This window comes from Thunnus albacares, chromosome 10 (genome assembly GCF_914725855.1).
Source record: "Thunnus albacares chromosome 10, fThuAlb1.1, whole genome shotgun sequence".
NCBI lineage: Eukaryota > Metazoa > Chordata > Actinopteri > Scombriformes > Scombridae > Thunnus > Thunnus albacares.
The window spans coordinates 600,588-619,477 of NC_058115.1; the positions used below are offsets into that span (position 1 = coordinate 600,588).

Below are 18,890 nucleotides of genomic sequence, written 5' to 3' on the forward strand. Positions count from 1 at the left end.
ACACAGCTTGCCGCTGGTGGCTTCTCCACCGTCCATCACCCCCAAACCTGCCATCGCCCAGCCGTCCATCCTTGGCCCTCTCCCCAAAGGCATGGACAGGAGAGGGAGACCCATCTTCTATCAGTGCTCAAGGATGATCTGCAACAATTACAACGACTTAGGATGCAACATTTCCAGCTGCAGAATCCTACACACCTGCTCATTCTGTGGTGGAGCCCATGCGAGATCCACATGTCCACACAACCCGACTAAGCAACACCTGTGTAAGTATCTTGATACCCCCATTAATATTGATGCTCTAGCCACCACCCTACAGAACCACCCAGACACCCAGTTTGTCAACTTCCTCATTCAGGGCTTCACACATGGTTTCCACCCGAGTATGCAGGTCATGCACCTACATATGCAACAACTTGCTGTCGGCCTTGTCTGAACCCGCTACGGTGGGTAAACTACTGCAAAAAGAAGTCGATGATGCCTTCATGATCGGCCCATTCTCCAGCCCATTCTCTTCCATTGCCCCTTCCTCCATCATTTTGGAAATGTACTCGATAATTATCGCTGCCAGTCTTTGGGGGCATGAATGGTCCAAGAAGACCATCGCCGACAACAGTACCGTCGTCGACATCCTCAGTAAAGGCCGGTCACACAATCTGGACATTATGCAGTTCACGCGGAAGCTCACACTGGTTTCAGCCCAGCACCAGGTCATTATCCGAGCACTCCACATCCCAGGTCACCAAAACACAATTGCTGATTCACTCTCTCGTTTCTCGTTTCAGAAATTCAGACAACTAGCTCCAGCCTCCGACCCTCTTCCGACCCCCGTCCCTCCATTTTCAGCCACAATCTTCAACTGAACCCACAGCTGGAACATCTGGTCACCATTTCACGGGACAACATCATCAACAGCGTCGCCCCCCAAACACTCTCATCATACCTCACCGGCTGGAATTCCTTTAAAGCTTTTCACGTCTACCACAGACTTCCATTCCCCTCACTGGATGTTCTGACCCTCTCATGCTTCATTACGTCCTCCCACACTCAACTCAAGATCAAGTCTTCCACCATACAGGCCTACCTCAGCGGAATCAATTTCTTCGTCAAACTGATTTCAGGAGCACCATGTCCGGCCTTGTCCCACTCTTATATAAACATGTTGATAAACGATCTCTGCAAGGCTGGACCACGTCCCATGCCAAAACGTTCATCCCTTACGTAGGACCTCCTGGCCCATTGCATTCACACCCTCCGTACAAGCTACATGTCTCCCACATAGACAAAGCCTTGGAGTCCATGTTCTTACTAGCCTTTTTTGGCTTCCTATGCTGCTCTGAATTCACCGCCCCTTCCTACACCTTCAATCCATCTTGCCACACCACATTGTCCAACATCTCTTTCCACTCTCCAGACACACTCGTCTACTACCTCAAATGCAGCAAGACCAACCAGTCGGGTCAACCTCAACCCACCTATCTTTTCCAGCTAGATTCGTACTTAAGTCCTTACGAACCCATTCATGAATACACCAACACAAGACTAGTCAGCCGAGCTTCCTCCCAAGACCCTCTGTTCGTCACGGAAACAGGAAAAGTAGCAACACGCTTTTGGTTCCATCACCACATGCGCTCAGTACTCGCCAGATCCAGCATATCCCCTGACCAGTTCTCAGGACACTCGTTCCGAATTGGAGCCGCTTCCACCACTTCGAAACAAGGTATCCCAGACAACATCATTAAAATTCTCTGCCACTGGTCTTCTCCCGCTCATCAAACTTACATACATCATGACCTGGACAACATCAAGAAATCACACTCTCGCCTCTCCGCTTGAAGTCTCTTTTGGGGGATTTGTACAGACAGCACCCCCACCCTGAGTCTCAACCCCCCTTGTTCCCACTAACTCCCCTGCCGTCGACGCCTCACCTTCTTACACCTATCATCCTCCCATTGACTCCTTCCCTCCTCTCTTTTCCATCTGCTCTTCTTCCCCCCATCCCTCGACCCTCACCCCCTCATCCAACGTTCTTCGACCCTTACCCCTCATCCCCACATCCCTGGACCCTCTCCCTTCCCCCTCCATCCCTTCCCCCTCCATCCCTTCATCCATCCAACTCTAATCCTTCCTCCTTTCCGCACCTCTGCTCTTCCGCCACTCACCCAATAAACCATTCAAATCCATATTCTAGAAGGGGTGGTCTTGGTTAGTGAAATGAAGTTTATAGATTTATAAACAAAGTTTGGGAACAAAGACCACGCCTTGTACGCATGTCATTTTCGCACCACAGGGTATTTAGACACACCTCATCCGCTCCTCTTCCCTTCGTCTCAGTTTGTCCCTCCCACCCTGACCCCCTTGCTAACTATTCTCTCTTCTCTGCTTGAACACAGGAACAGGGGGCTTTGTACAGACGTCGGACCACCGAGACAGCACCCCCACCCTGAGTCTCGACCCCCCTTGATCCCACTTACCTCCCTGCCGTCGACGCCTCACCTTCTTACATCTATCATCCTTCCATTGACCCCCTCCTTCCTCTATTTTCCATCTGCTCTTCTTCCCCCATCCCTCGACCCTCATCCCCTCGACCCTCATTCCACATTCTTCGACCCTCACCCCTCATCTCCACAACCACCCCCCCCCCTCCCCATTCCATCATCCCTCCAACTCTAATCCTTCCTTCTTTCCACACCTCTGCTCTTCCGCCACTCACCCAATAAACCATTCAAATCCATGTTCTAGAAGGGGTGGTCTTGGTTAGTGAATTGTGCTTTGCCGAATAACGTAGTTGTATTCGGGCACACCCCTAGAGGGGAATCACATCAACCTGCTGCATGACACATATTTCCTTATTTGGACATCACTCCTGCAGAAGTAGAGGTCTGTCTGCATATTGGCGATGCACTTGGTTTTAGCTCAGTAGTCAGCGCAGTCAGCTATGATCTGGGAAACTTGGCTTCGAGACCTGGTGTGGGGACGCCCTACGTAAGATAGTTTATTCATAAACACTTATTTTAACACTTTAATATCCTAAAATTAAAAGTGTAACAAAAACAAGCACAGGATTTTTACGCCTATTTCCACTTCTATTTGAATACAAATACAAATATAAATTTGCTGCCTCAACAAATATATACAAATACAAATACTGGGCTCTCTGCACATCCTAAATGACTACCCTAAACATACAGCCAGAGTCATAAAGAACTGTCTTCAGCTACAAGAAGAACAAGGAGTGGTATGGCCCGCACAGAGCCCTGATCTCAACATCATGGAATCAGTCATGGATTACATGAAGAGACAGCAGCAACTGAGATGCCTAAATCCACAGAAAAATTGTGGCAATTTCTCCAAGATGCAGGGACAACCAACATGCCAAGTACCTGAAAAACTGTGTGCAGGTGTACTGAGGAGAACTGCTTTTTTAAAGGTAAAGCATGTTGTAGGAGGACAGACTCCCTGGATTCCTAAGTTCGCAAGCACAGACCCTCAGCCTGCAGAAATGATCTTTGTAACCCTCTTAGTGGGGGTTGATCAGTGATGCTCAACAGATTCGAAGACCTCCTAAGAACCATTTCAATAAGTTGAATTATGACACAAACTAAAAGCATGAACTGACCCTAAAGGCCACTCTGACCGCAGAAAAACAACTCCCACCTTAGATGGAGCACAGACTTTTCTCACCAAAGCCATAAAACTAACCTCCATTCCTGAGGACTTTGTGAAGCCTCCCTATAAACCCGGGCCAAACTTGAAATTTGTGTAAATTAAATGTCTAATCATTATGCAACTTATATCATGTTATTTTTCATGTAAATACAAGAAGAATGGTTTAACTTTGATAGTTTTATGACTATCTACTAAAGAGATATAAGACTTCGATTTTATTAACCTTTTATACTAGAGGTAACAATATTGCCCTCTATTGACATGAGTTAAATTCCCTTGTGTTAAGAGTTAATGAATGTTTGATAACCGTGTATTTGTATCTTAAAAGCACCCTAGTGTTTAACTCTTGATCTATTAACTCATGTTATTTGTCATGTAAATACAAGAATAATGGTTTAACTTTCATAGTTTTATGACTATCTACTAAAGAGATATAAGACTTAGATTTTATTAACCTTTTATACTAGAGGTAACGATATTGCCCTCTATTGACATGAGTTAAATTCCCTTGTGTTAAGAGTTAATGAATGTTTGATAACTATGTATTTGTATCTTAAAATCACCCAACTGTTTAACTCGTGATTTATTAACCTCATAGACAATCATGTTTTAGTAGTTGAATTAGATAAGTAGTTGTATTGAATGATAAAGTTTCTGAAGTAATAGGAATGTAAAGATATAATGTTTGAAGGATTTCAGTTTAAAGTTTTCTTTTATGGTTAAACAATAGTCACATTGAATGCTTTTATATTATGAAGTAAGGGTTATGTTGAATTTATATTTACATATGTTTCTGAAAGTAATCTAATCACCTAAGTGTTGCCTAACTTTATTTCCTATCAAACCTTATTTCAGTAGATGGTTTAAGATGTGTGAATAGTTTGAGAAAGTTGAATCAATGAAGGTTATATGCTTAAACATCATGAAGTGTTAATATGAAGGTTAATGTTTGTTATTAGAAGATCTGACTTATTATGAAACATATGTAAACTGCTAAACTGTTTCTTTAATGGTTTTACAAATATGATAGAAGATGATGAGACCGTTATCAATCAGAAAATATCGTGAAATGCTTGGACATTATGAAAATAATTTGTTTACAGCTTTAATGTGAAATAATGGGCAACAGTGACTTGAAGTGTGTGTTTTGCATGTAAAAACTCAATTAGACTTCCACAAAATTCCTTTACTTCAGGAGACGCACACTGCAAACCACCAGCCACACCTAAGCCCCTAGAACAAAGAAATTGAATATTCATCAATAATTCCTCTTTGAGCTGGCCTCCAAGAACTCAAGAAAATTCTTAAGACTCATTTATTTGTTTTTCAACCAAATATATCCGTATTTAATCTTTTATTGCAAAAGTTGCAATTGTTTTGTTTTATTAGTAACATTAAGTCCCGTATCTCCACGTAATATAGTACTAATAATAGTAATTTAATTTTGAAGTAAATATGTATAGTATTTTATTTTGAAGTAAACACTGCTGAAGATTTGTGCATAGTCAGACTAAACTTTACATACTAAACTTTATTCGGTACTCAACTCAAGTTACTACAAGCCAACCAAAGCCTGAATCCTCAACTTGAAGTAGAAGTAGAAGTTGAAGTAGAAATAGAAGTAGAAGTAGAAGTTGAAGTAGGAGAAGAAGGAGAAAAAAGAGGAGGAGGAGGAGACTTGAAACTGAACCTCTACCTGCTCTCTGAGAGCAATATTGCAAATCAGAAGTGAAGCCAGCCTAAAGACTCTTTCAGAGCAGCCTCAAACGGCTTGATTCTTTACTGGCATTCAACGCCTCTGCATCTACAAAGATGTTCCACAGCCCACAGCTGATCCGGGCTCTTTCACTGCAACACCACTGGTGATGCTGCTCCAAACAATGCTGGACCTGCCAAAATGATGCCTCTACCACGACGAAACACCTCAACAGTAAGGCATAACATGGTTTTGTGATCAAGGGTTGATGTTGAATAACGTTAAAATCAAAAGAATTTATTTAGAGAAGTTGAATTAGCTTTCCCTTAGTATTCCCTGGTGCAATACGTTAAGCCTCGAGTCACACACTTTGAGCCACTTTCTATTAAATTTGAATTTGAATTTATTAATAGGATAGCCCCTTGAGATGTAGCATCTCCTTTTCAAGGGCGTCCTAAAAAACACAAAATATAAGAATATTGTATTGTATTATAAGAATATAACACATACTTACAATGACAACGTTACATAACAAACATAGACTACAAATACACAGATACAGACAGCTCTCTCATCATCTCACACCCACACCCCCCACCATCAGCAGTTGTACAAGAAACTGGATACAAGAAATGAGAAATGACCCGTAAAAATCAGATCACTTTCATCAGTACCGGGAGCACTTGAAACAATTCATCTTCTAATTGCAAATACACACAAATGAAAAGCATGAACAGGTTGTTTTAAGATGACAGAATAAAGAACTCCTGAAGCAGCGAAAAGAGTTAATAGATCTAAGAGAAAGAGGAAGATCATTCCGATCAGCTGGAGCTTTGTACTGAAAAGCCCTGCGTCCAACTTCTTTAAAAATTCTGGGGAAAGAAAAGAAGGGATATTGCATATGTCTGAGTGAATAAGAAGATCTATATGGAACCAAAAACGGTTTCAAATAGGAAGGACAATTAAAATAAACATAGTTAAAGATTAACTGAACCCAGTGAAACTGCCTTCTAGCTTTAGGCTGCAGCCAATTAAGTGATTCATACATAAAGCAATGTTGAGTTTTATATGGGCATCTCAAAATAAATCTACACAGAGAGTTATATAATACATTTAGTATCAGTGGTGTTCATATGTCAGCATAATCAATTACAGGTAAAATTAATTGAGAGATTATTCTTTTTCTGACATGAAATGAAAAACAATTAATTGAGTGACAGAGTGAGCACTGACGACCAAATGTTTGTTTCATAATAAAATCAATGTGGGCTTAAAGCAGAGTTCAGGTTCAATCCAAAGTCCAAGATATTTGAAAGAGTCAACTCTCTCAAGGGGGATCCATCATCAAAATTAATACGAAAGCCACAGGGATGTGGATGTCTTTGTTGGATGCCAAACACCATGCTGCAGGACTTCTTCTTATTCAATATGAGTAAGTTATTATGAAGCCATTTTTGAACCAAATTAAAGTCAAATTGTAAGGAGTTCTGTATCTGTAATATATCAGAGTTAGAGGTATATATAACAGTATCATCAGCAAATAGATGAATATGACAATTTGAGCATGTTAGTGGTAAGTCATTAATAAAGATAGAGAAAAGAAGTGGATCAAGAGTGGAGCCTTGTGGAACACCCTTATCAACAGTTAAATAATCAGACTGAGAACCTTGAAAGACAACACACTGACATATATTATGAGGATAGGAATTAAACGAGAGGAGAGCATTTTGAGATAGACCAATAGAACGGAGCTGATCAAGGAGGAGGTAGTGATCAACCAAATCAAAAGCTTTGGAAAGAGCAATAAAACTTTCACCTGTGAGTAGGCCTTTATCAAATGACGAGAACACATCATTTGTGAATTTTAGAAGGGCTGTTGTGGTGGAGAAATTAGGTCTAAAGCCAGAATAGGTTGCACAGATTTATATACTGATATAATTGATTAAAAATAAGTTTCTCAAAAATCTTGTCAATGGTACAGATAATAGATATTGGTCTGTAGTTATTCACATCTAGTGGATCTCCTCCTTGATTGAAGGAGTAGATATAGACATATTAAATAAATCAGCAAGGGGATACATTAGAATATGAGCTACAAGTTTAATAAATTTAGCCTCCAAACCATCTGGACCAGCACTACTATTTTCTTTTAACTCATTTATAACATAAAAAACACCAATAGGCAGAATTTTCCTAAAGAAAAAAGAACCATTAGGCCGTATTCAGATCAAATCAGGCGGTGCAGCAAAAATGACAGTCCCCCCATTCATGTGAATGGGGTAGTGCGTTTCGGCTGTGGCTGTTTTTGCCACTGTGGCACTGCACCAAACTGCGGCCGGAAAGTTGAGCCAGAGTCAACTTTTGGAGAAATGCAACCTGACGTCTCTGCAGCTGAAGGCTGCGGTGGCCAATCACAGCCAGAGATCAGACTGGTCAGAGTTGTAAACGCTGCCATGAGGGAGTAAAAACACATTACTAGGATGAGGGGAGGACATTTCCCTTGTAGTACAGTTTAAAAAGCCAGCCATATCATAAGAATTAAAGTGTTGGGAACCACAGATAGATGAGAAATGATGGTTGAAAGCTTGGGAAATAAGTAGAGGATCATTAATAATTTCATTATTTATACGTATCTGGTTTAAGAGTTTTTTGTTAGTTTTATTGAGAATATTGTCCAATTGTTTCCAGAACTGTCTAGGATCACGGAAATCCTGTAAAAAGCTGTCTTTATAGTAGTTAGATTTTGCATTCCTTGTTATGGTTTTATATAGATTTCTCAAGTATCTGTAGGTTTCCCAATCAGCAGCATCCTTAGACAGACGATATTTGGCCCAGGCTTTATCCCTTTGTTTGAAAAGGCTGATAAATTGTGAGCTAATCCAGGGTAGTTGTCTACCTTTAACGCTTATTGTTTTTATGGGGGCGTGTTTATCAATTATGTTTGTAATTTCAGAATAAAAAAAGTTCCATACATCATCAACAAGAGGAATTAATCTGTCCCAATTAATGGAAATTATATCTTGAATAAAATTATCTACATTAATGTTCTTGCATTGTCTCAGTCTAATATATTTAGGAGGCAAACTTGGAATTTTGATTTTCCAGACACAAAATATAACAGAGTGATCACTTAAACAGTCTGACATAACACCAGATTTAATTATTCTTTCAGGATTAGTGACAAGTATCCAGTCCAACAGAGATGACGACCGATAATCAACTCTTGTAGGTTCCTTAATTAACTGAGTGAGGTTAACACTATTAATTAAATTCCTATCATTGGAGAAGGAGCGATCAAGCCAGTTACAATTGAAGTCACCCAAGATAATCATTTCATTATGCCTCTCAAGAGAATTAATAGTTGATAAAATACACTAAGTGGAGTCAGCCTGAGCAGAGGGAGGCCTATAGATGTTGCCAATAGTTAAATGTTTGTTATCGTGAAGAATAATGTTGACGAAAAGACATTCAGAGTTAACTGGCTCTACATTAGGAATGACACACTGAGTGACAAGATTTGAAGTGACATATTTGGCCACACCACCACCTCTAGAAGCCCTATCAGCTCTGTACAAAACAAAATTGTCAATTTTAATTTCATCATCAGCAATATTACTATGTAACCACGTTTCAGAAATAGTGATGATGTTGGGTTTGTAAAGAGTAACCCAGGCTCTGAGGAGATCGACTTTTGCAACAAGGCTCCTAATGTTGAGATGAATGACCTTTAAACCTTTGGCTGATTCAATTGTGCCTATAGAAAAAATAGAAACAGCAGGTAGGAGAACACAGTTTGGAGAGGGAAGGTGATGGAGGAGGAAAGTGAGAGCAACAGGCAGGAGAGACAGTCAAAACGACAAACATGACACATGTACACACACACACACACACACACACAAAAGAAGAAAGTTCAATCAGGAGAGACTCAGTTTCTTTATGAAGTAAATGATATTAATTGAATAAGCATGATAGATGACGGTGGAAAAGTCTTTGGCGATTAGACCCCATCGTGATGTCACTGGATATGAAAGGGGGAGGTGAATGCGAGAATAGTATAGGATAACCCCCTGATGGAATCTAGACACTGGTGGTGGTGATGAAGAGGCGTAGATCTTGGTGATGTGGTAGCAGATTCTGGTGAACTCGGGCCTGGTGCTGAAGTAAGGGAGTAGAGAAAGCGAGATGGTGGTCTGGGATGAAGAGCAGAGAGCTTCCGGGACACGGCCATGGAGGTGGATGGTGTGGAGGAGGGTCATTATGATTGCTCTGGAATGACAGCTGACAGCGACAGAGAGGGAAACAGATTTTAAAGTTTGACAGCTGAGCCGTGATTGGTGGTTAGAGATCGTGGAGCAATCTGATTTGATAACTAGGGGTGATGCCCCTAAACAGCTGATGTGAAAGCCGGAGCAGCAGGGGAGAGAGAGAGGAGTGTGAAATGAATGAATGGTTAAAGATAGTCTTCCTGGCTGAATTTACGCCAAGCTTCATTTCAATAAGGAAAGACTCAATTTCTTTATGAAGTAAATGATATTTATTGAACAAGCATGATAGATGAAGGTGGAAAAGTCTTTGGCGATTAGACCCCATCGTGATGTCACTGGATATGAAAGGGGGAGGTGAATGCGAGAATAGTATAGGATAACCCCCAAAAGAAAGGGTACTAAGGACTTATGACCCGACACCAGTGTTCAGTCCTTACCTCACCAGCAGCGAAGGATTCTAGTGAGATATGCAGAGGGAGAATTAGACACAATACAGTGATAATAATGTCATGATATAATCATTACACTTGGACGATTGAAGATGTAGAACTAGAAAGAGAGTGAGTTGGCAGTCACCAGAGCGAGTGGTGGGTGCTGTGAGGTCTGAAGACCATTAGATGATGTGTAAGGTCTGACGACCATGAGATGAGGTGTGAGGTCTGGTGACCTTGAGATGATTTGTGAGGTCCAACAACCATGAGCTGATATGTGAGGTCCGACGATCATGTGCTGATGCGTGAGCTGATGTGGGGTCCGAAGACTGTGTGCTGATGCATTAGCTGATGACGTGCTGATGCAGGGAGTCCGAAGACCGTGGGCTGATGCTTGAGCAGATATGAGAGGTCAGGCGACCATGTACTAGTGCGTGAGGTCCGAAGACCATGAGCTGGTGTGTGGACAGGTGTGAGAGGTCAGGCATGACATAGCACTTTACCATGAACCAGATTTGAGAGGAAGAAATGCCAACATGCAATGTTAGCAACGAGCTGTGATGCTAGTAACCTTGGACACCACCACCAGTTATATATATGAGATCTTAATAGGTGAGAACAGTGCTGACGTCTGGACGAATGAAGATGTGTAGGCGGTGGGTGACCACCTTCCCAGTTGTAGCAGGGAGGCAGATGAAATTCCTTGGTTGGTGGCAGAAGTAGCCGTCCTGACCTAAAAGAAAGCCCTGAATGGTGCTAATCTGAATGAAAGACAGCGGCAGATGATGGTTTACAATGAAGCTGTATCGCTACTGCTATAGAATAGATAACCAGCTGGTGTGCGCAATAGATCTCAGTTGATGGCCCTGGCAAAGTAGGCCAAGGAAAAACGAGTAACAGATATGTGAGAGATGTGAATGCAAGACAATATGAGAAATAAAACTACAGTCTATGCGTGCAAAGGTAGTCTTCCTGACTGAACTTATCTAAAGCTCCATACATAGGAGAACGAGTGAATGAAGTAAAGACAATGTTATTCTACTGATGATTGAGATAATAAAGTCTAAAAGTGTTGCACTTAGACTCTACAGGAGATTTTGAGTCGAGGGGCATCGCCCTGAGCAGCAGCAATATAAATCCCCCCAATTAGAGGGCGCAAGCTTACTTACCAAGCAGGAATGCAACAGGCCTCATTTAATCATGAAGATGGTATGGTCTGCTAAGACATGAAGCATAATATTGACGGGAAGGGAGTCTTTTAACCTACCTTCATTAAATTGCTTGGAAACTGTAAAATATGAATTTAAAGGTGAGACAGATTGATGCTTTAATTCGGGATTGACTGAATTAGTTTTGCCTGAGAACTCATTAAGGTTGACGAAACAGGGCGTTAACATGTATGAATGAATCTAATAAATGGGAATTAGCTAAAAGAATAAATTCAGACACCATGTCGCTGGTGAAAAAGCTGGTAGAAGTATAGATCCCAATAGTGGCTAAGCAACATGGTTAGCAGAACATAGTTCCCTCAATAAAAGCATGCTAAAGACTCAGGCCTTGGAATAACCATGCTCCCAACTCTGAAGAAATGCCGCTGCTGAGGTAATACCTTATGGTATATAACTAGTGGTGCACTTAGAGTTCCATATACGCATTGTTGAACTGCTATGATAAATATCTGCTGCAGCATGTAGTCGTGCGCAGGACTGTGTGTGCTCTATATGGCTGATTTGTGTCCTGAGTGCTGCATGCTCTTTCTTCCTACTTCCTCTGACCCAAAACAAAATAGTAGAGATGCAATAGAGAGCGCAGGCACAACACAACAGTATAAAATGCCTGAAGGGCAAAATACATAGTGAAATGCGTGCATTGACGCAATGCTATATGTAGTGATGAACATGCTGAAAAGATAATAGAGATGCATTAACTTACTGATGGACGAGAGAAATGTGTGTATGACTGAACAAGTTGCACGAGATGCGTGCTTACTGTTTGAAATGACTTCCTGATGTGCATGCTGGAATGTTTTGATGGTGACACGTCCACTTGATATAGGCCTACTAAATACCCTTTTAGCAATGCTACATGCTTAAACGAGGAGAGCTATGAGGTAGTAGCATTTTGAATGTTATAGTTTTGTAGTTCACAAGCGCAACTGAAGCCCCCATAGACTGACCAGGTGAGGGAGAGCCAGAGTAGGGACGGGCGAGCAGCCAGAGAGGGATGGTCTGGTTGAGATCTGACTGGAGTAGAGAGGTTGACTGAGAAACTCTGCATGGAGCCAGACTCCGCTGGAGCACCTTTGCTTACGGGGTTTGGAGTCCCGTCTGAGAGGAGTTGCAGCTGTGTTGCAGAGTTGCAGAGGACGAGCGGCGCCTTTGAAGCCGCCGCGCAGCTTGAGTAACAGAGGCAACCTCCTGAATAGTGAGTACAGAGCAAGCAGATGAGTGTCAAATGCTGTAGCAAGACGCACATAGTAGTCTGAGAACGTAACTTGCTGATACAACGACCTGCATGTCGACAGATGCACGAATGCAGCAGCATGACCGACTGAGTCGCGATGATTGCTCTGGAATGACAGCTAACAGCGACAGAGAGGGAAACAAAAGGAGGGCCTTGCTTAGTTTATCCCATGTCAAAAATAAGTAAATAAAAATAAATAAATAAATAAAATGAAATAATCCAAAATCAAGGAATCAAGTAGCTTATATTCAGACAATCATAAATACATATAGATGGCCACAGATAATCACAATAAGAAGAATGAGTCACAAAAGAAAGAGGGCCATTTCATTATTTCAAGAGAACAAATAAAAGATAAATAAAAATAAAATAAAAAACAACAGCAACAGATGCTCAGTATTCTGCAACATTGCATCTTTATGACAGTTTTGACAGAAATTATGTCCCCAAAGTCACAATTTACGGCAAACATGTACATAGCATCATCGGGGCAAACAGAAAAAAATTAAAGATTCATGTTTGCCAATAACAAAACAAAAAAAAGGAAGAGAGGGAAGAGAGAAACTTAAAATACTGGAATAATAAAGTCAGTGTTCCAGTTATGTGATGTGTTCGAGGAGAAAAAAAACAAAAACAACTAAATAGCTTCAGTCAAGCAAAAACAAAAGTTGGGAGGACTCCAACATGTAAGAAGAGTTACTCATGGGGAGAAGTCTCAGAAAAAAGACTCAACATCCTCGGGACATCAAAAAAGTTATGGTTTTCCCTCCACCATCACTCTCAAAGACAAAAATAGCATACAAGACAGGCCCAAATTAGAGAAGCATTCTGAGACCTGCTGGAGACGCTTACGCCACCACCATCGCCGCCGCCAAATTGTGGAATTCTGAATGGAATTTTATAACCATTTATAGATCTTATCTATTTATTTATTTATTTTGCTTTCTTTTATTTATTAATTTCTATATATTATCTTGTGCTTTATCATGTATCCTCAAGACATTTAGCTATTAATAAAAGTCTTCATTTATCTTAAAAGTGTTTGGTTGTTTCTTTGAGCTGCAGTAAACAGAGGTCACTGTTTGGGACAAGAATTTACATTTATTTTAAACTGAAAAAGGGTTAGTGCTCCTTCCTGGCACTAACAAATCCCAACCAAAAAGGAGGTGGTGCCCCAATAATGAGGTAATTCAATAATAAAGTATTAATACTCCTACAATGTTCACATTTGTTTACTTAACTTTGTATGTGTATACTGTATAATAATAATACTATCAATAGTGTGTGACGGCCCCTGCCACTCTGCCTGTTTGTTTGCCTTGCTCTGCTGTCTGTTTTGCAGATACTGGGAGCTGGCTGGCAGGTGGAGCTGGGAGGGTCAGGTGGAGCTGGGAGGGTCGCCTACTCATACCTGCCTTTGCAGTTGCATGGGTGCACTTCCATAACTGCCTAGGTGATTTTCAGCCTGATGAAGATTAACCAGGTTATTGGGCTTTGTGCTTAATTTATCCTGCCACTAACCTGCATGAAGTCTAGGATTGAGTGGGTCAACTAGTATTGGTTAGGCAGTTAGCCAGAGGAAGGAGGTTCCATATTTAAAGCATTAGCGCCATTAGCGTTACCATGTCGGGTAGTTGTGGAAAACTTTGTTTTAGTTTGTAGTTCTTGCCTATCTGTGGTGTGTGGTACAACAGGGTTTCTAGTGCTGGGAAAAAGTGCCCCTAGATGGTGAATTGGTGAATTTTCAGCCCTTCTCAGATTTTTACATTAGTGTGTATTTCACAGAATTTTCAGACCCACAGTGCGTGATGTCACACATGACATTATACAACAAGTAGTTCCGACCAAGCAATCTGATTGGTCAACTAGACATTTAGAACGTCCTAAAATCAGCATGACAGCACATCTAGCCATGCTGTAATGAAAAAAGCCTCATCACTAAAAATATTACTCCGTCATTCATTAGAACTACAGACTAACAACAACATGCTAACAACAACAGTCACTTTTGGGTAGACGACTGGTGGTTGAGTTGAGATGCGGAGAAATGTGAACTTGGCAAACTTGTTTTTTCATTTTCAGCCGTGACTATAACATTTGAAGATATACAGTTAAACACGGTGGTCCGACCTATCTGACGTTTCTGCTGGCTTTATTCTATGTACAGTGTTGCTATGCTAGCATCTTTGGTTTGTTTTGTTTTGTGGGGGGGTCTGCGGTGAAAACCCAGAGCGGAGTTTTGAGTTGTCTTTCTTTTATGTTTGTGAAACTGGATTGAACTGAACTGATTAGGGGTTGTGGGGAAAACAAAACAGACCCTTTGTCCCGCTCTGAGACAGCGGGACAAGTTACACACGCACACCCTTGCACACACTGAAAAACCCGAATCCCTCTCCTCTATTTATCGTTACTTGGCACCCCCAAACACAGCAAAACTTACCCATTTTCCCTTCAGTTGAGAGTATATCTCCGCTTCCACTCCGGCATTCTCCATCAGCTGTGCTGGTGAGTTGGTGACACAGCACAACTAGCTTAAAAATGTCTGTGAAGTTTGTAGATGTAGTAGCTAGATCTGTCCATGGAAAAATATTTTTTTTCAGTGGTTATCTTAGTTACAACGAGATTGAGCTAGCAAAACAGTTTTGTGTTTATGTGTGTGGTATTTATTCAGTTTTGGAAATGCTGCGATCTCCAGAAAGTATTATGTAGCCGGTAAATGTCTCTCCCACACTTCTGTAGGGCTAGGCAGGCCTTAGTATCGTCCATTTCCTGGTTGCCAATTTGTTTGGTCTAATATATAAGCTGTACTGAAAAGACCCAGTATGCTTCTGTTCTCCTCTGGCCCCTGGTGCAACAAGTTGTGGCTGTTAAGCAAGAACACTCTGGGAGGTAGTAGTTTCAGTTTGTTGAGTCGAGGTAGCGATGCTGTGTGTTTTACACTGTTTTATTCACCATAGGTCCCGTTCCTTAGCAACCCCCTGACCCCACATGTTGAGTCGTCTGCCTGATTATTTCGCAATATACGCAAGGGAGAGGTAAAAATGGATATGTTTGCTTATATTATATATTTGTTTGGCAGTGTGTTAATTAATTTAACCTGTTTTCATTTGTAGATACTACTGCCACTGCTGTTTTGTTTTGTTTTGTTGTGCTTTGTTTAGGTTTTGTTTTGATTAGTTTCGTTTAATTTTGTTTCGTTTGGTTTAGTTTCCCTACACTTTGTTTTTGCCGTAACTGCTTTGTTGATACAATTGCTTAGTTTGCTTTATTATCATTATTATTTTTGTTCATAGTATTAGCCTTTAGTTTCACTAGGTGGTTTCTGTTATTGGTAGGTTCTTTTGTTACATTTTGCCTGCCCCTTGTGGCGTTTATCTTTTTCTCCCCAAGAAGCTAGTAACATAGCGTGCTGTCACACGGCTCTACTGTTGTAAATTTAACCTGTATTTTCTGTGTGTTAGCGCTATAGAATCTGTGGCGAGTGTGGCCGCCCGGACGGTGGAGGGTTTGGCAATGGAGTTCCTCACCTTTGCTGCTCACCCCCATAAAAGTGTGTTTGGTAGTCATTTTTGCACTTTCTTCACAATTTATTTTTTCCCTTTTTGGTTTTGCTCTGCTGTGTGTGTGTGTGTGTGTAGGGCACAGTGGCGTGGTGAGTGCTCTATGCCAGCATAATTTGTCGGTTTAATTTGGCAGCTATGGCCAACCATTCCTTAGCGCTCCCATTTTCTTATTAGGACCTGAGCCCCAAAGGGGCGAAGACCCTCTTGTATCTGCTCTGTTTCTTTCTTTCTTATTATTACGCCACTTAAACCCTACATTTGACCCCCTAAACCTAAGACTCACCAAATTTGGCACGCATATCAGGTCTGGTGAAAAATGTGATAAAATGTAAAAAAGTGCCAAAATGTGCTTGAGAGCACCACCTATGTAATGAATATGGCTGCCACGGCCCATAGGAATGTCATAGAGAGATTGAGCCACAACTCAATTATTCGTTTCATCCAGTGCGTCTCGTCATGTGGGTTAAAAGTCTGTACTTTTCTAAAAATAGACTTGATGAAAATTAGGAAATTAATTTCTTTTACAACCAAACTCATCAAGAGTTTTCAATTTACTTATTGAAATTCAAGCGAAAGGGCCAAAAACTTGCTTAATTTTGATGACACAGGTGTGAGCAAGACAGACATGTCTCACTCTGCAGAAAATTCTCATCCTCACACAGTTGAGATTTGATGTTTCACCATGACAGAGGAAGTTGCTATAACTTTATTGTACGTGCTCCAGTCTGCACCAAACTTTACATGTTTGATAAGAGTCCCAGCTGGAACTCGTCTACGTGACAATATTCCATCAGTGATGCAAACTGGCTGAATATTGCCCCCCACGAAATTGCAGCCAAGCAGCCCCAGCAGCAGGCAAAATAGTGGACAAAGGAAGTGATGTTTATCTCCTTCTTGCACTGTCTGAATACAGCCCGGATCTGAAGACATCTACATGTCCCTGACAGAAGCCCTTCGACTGCACTGTGGCCCAACGTGCACAGAGGCGGAGGGCTTTAATTACAATTTTTTGCTTATTGCAACATCCTTTGTACTTTTGCACAATTTTAAGTAGTTTGTATTTAATAAATTTCCTGATTTTAATTCCTTGTTAAATTATTACTGTTCTTTCTTTTATATCAATACATTTTGTAATCTTGGGGGAACTCCTTGTCTCAGTCCATCATTCATCATCATCTGTATCATTATAAAGGATCTGTGGCCTTTTAGCTGGTGTGAGTTGAATATTAAAGGGTCAGTGCAACCTAAAACTCTAAAAAGAACTAAATTTGGGCCTTGTCTGTCTGGGCCCGGCCACAATTAGCTCAAGTTGGCTGGCTGACTCAACAGGGACTAGAAGTCGTCTCTGTTGTTAGGTCGTTACTAAGGGTCAGCCTACTTGCTGAAGTAGTTATCTAGGCTTGATTATATACTGATGTGAGTGATGGTTTTCCAGGTATTAGTCATACCCCATGTATTTCCATGGAAACAGAGATAACACAAGCAAGAAGTTTTTTTTATTTTTAGAGTGAACTGCCTCACAATATGAATATATTTTGTTTATATCTTTTAATTTGTTGGTAAATGTTGTATAATTGCACTATTACACTCAAGGGTGTGCTTTAGCTTTATTGTTGGCATGACAGTGATGTTGTCAGGCACGAGGCACTTGCACCGAGTTCCGTAAGCATTACTGAAGTACCAACAATAATGACGGTGAAGCACACCCTCGAGTGTAATATTGCTTCATTATGCACTCGTGACATCCCGCACTGTAGGTCCAGGCCTTAAAATTGTATCAAAAATCTTTAACACATTACCACCTCCCACAGTTTTCACTCTACAAGTAAAATTTATACATTAAAATGTAGACAAATTTCGACTCTCTCATCCAATGTTACTTCGATTGAAACAGGACTCAGTTTTTGAATAAATCAAAAAAAAGGGCAGAGAGTGCCCTTTTAAGAGTGGAAAAGGTTTGACATTCTACAAGAGTGTAAGAGTCTCATTCACACCAATGTTATCTGAGCTCTTTGTCAAAAACGGAGATGATGGTGATACATAAATTGTCACAGCTCCTTTATTTTAAATCTTACGGACTCACATATATATATCAGTATCACCACTGAAGTCTCGGGTCGCTCAAACTGAAAATATTTTTTCGATGTGACTTTTAGTTTTTGAGTTATAAGAAGTTGTTTGGTGCCTAATTTTGGCTCAGGGGCATTGGATATAAAAGGGGGTGCTTGTCTCACCCATGGATGTATTATAAGAGCTGGATAGGGCTCCGTCACTCAGCCTTGCAGCCAGTTTTTCCCAGTGGTCACTCACAGTAATGCAGCAAAAAATCCCACTGTGGCCCAAAAAGCATTTTCCATAGCCCATCATTGTAAAAGAGACATCTGTAAAACTGTTGACAGGACACCTCAAACTGCAAACAAGGTCAATTATGACTCATTCTATTATGAATTTTTGACCCGTGGAGGTTTTATATTTGTAAAACTACTCAAGTCAAGAAAAGAGAGTTAAATATCTGTGACATCATCACAATGTAAAGTCTCTTGGATGAGTGGGAACTTGCGAGCAGGCCGACGGAAGAAACACTACTGTGCATATTCAGTGGGCCACAAAACGGGGAAAGAAACCCGGAAGCTAGAAACTTTTTTTGGCATATGCACTAGCTGAGAAATTCTTATTGGACTGAATGGGCGCCATTTTTGGTCTGGTATCAGGCACTTATAATACATCTATGGTCTCACCCTTGCCACAGGGGTGCACTGTCATCATAGCAACCTGTGTGCTGTGAAGTTATTTTTAGACCTGTTTT

The 18,890-nt window shown here is 41.0% G+C and overlaps 1 protein-coding gene and 1 long non-coding RNA gene across 6 annotated transcripts; one reads left to right on the forward strand and one right to left on the reverse strand.

The window, feature by feature from the left end:
- Positions 1–6,546: 6,546 nt before the first annotated feature.
- On the reverse strand, positions 6,547–15,062 carry LOC122989855. Of its 5 annotated transcripts, none has more exons than XM_044362878.1 (4): positions 14,962–15,062; positions 12,569–12,639; positions 12,235–12,475; positions 6,547–9,640 (listed from the first exon to the last, which is right to left on the reverse strand). In XM_044362878.1, exon 4 carries the CDS (start codon positions 8,692–8,694, stop codon positions 7,774–7,776), a length of 921 nt encoding a protein of 306 aa, XP_044218813.1. In that variant the 5' UTR covers positions 8,695–9,640; positions 12,235–12,475; positions 12,569–12,639; positions 14,962–15,062; the 3' UTR covers positions 6,547–7,773. The 5 variants fall into 3 exon arrangements, with proteins under 5 accessions (XP_044218813.1, XP_044218817.1, XP_044218816.1 ...); XM_044362881.1 differs by having other exon boundaries at positions 12,235–12,639; XM_044362877.1 differs by lacking the exon at positions 14,962–15,062 and having other exon boundaries at positions 12,235–12,657.
- Positions 15,063–15,166: 104 nt separating this feature from the next.
- LOC122990842 lies at positions 15,167–17,167 on the forward strand. The gene is made up of 3 exons (XR_006405495.1): positions 15,167–15,556; positions 15,983–16,071; positions 16,998–17,167. It is a non-coding gene; the product is annotated as an uncharacterized LOC122990842 (long non-coding RNA).
- Positions 17,168–18,890: the final 1,723 nt, after the last annotated feature.

Excerpts from the sequence above, each read along its gene's own strand:
- LOC122989855 (XM_044362878.1), bottom strand. The coding sequence starts at position 8,694 with ATGATTATCTTGGGTGACTTCAATTGTAACTGGCTTGATCGCTCCTTC.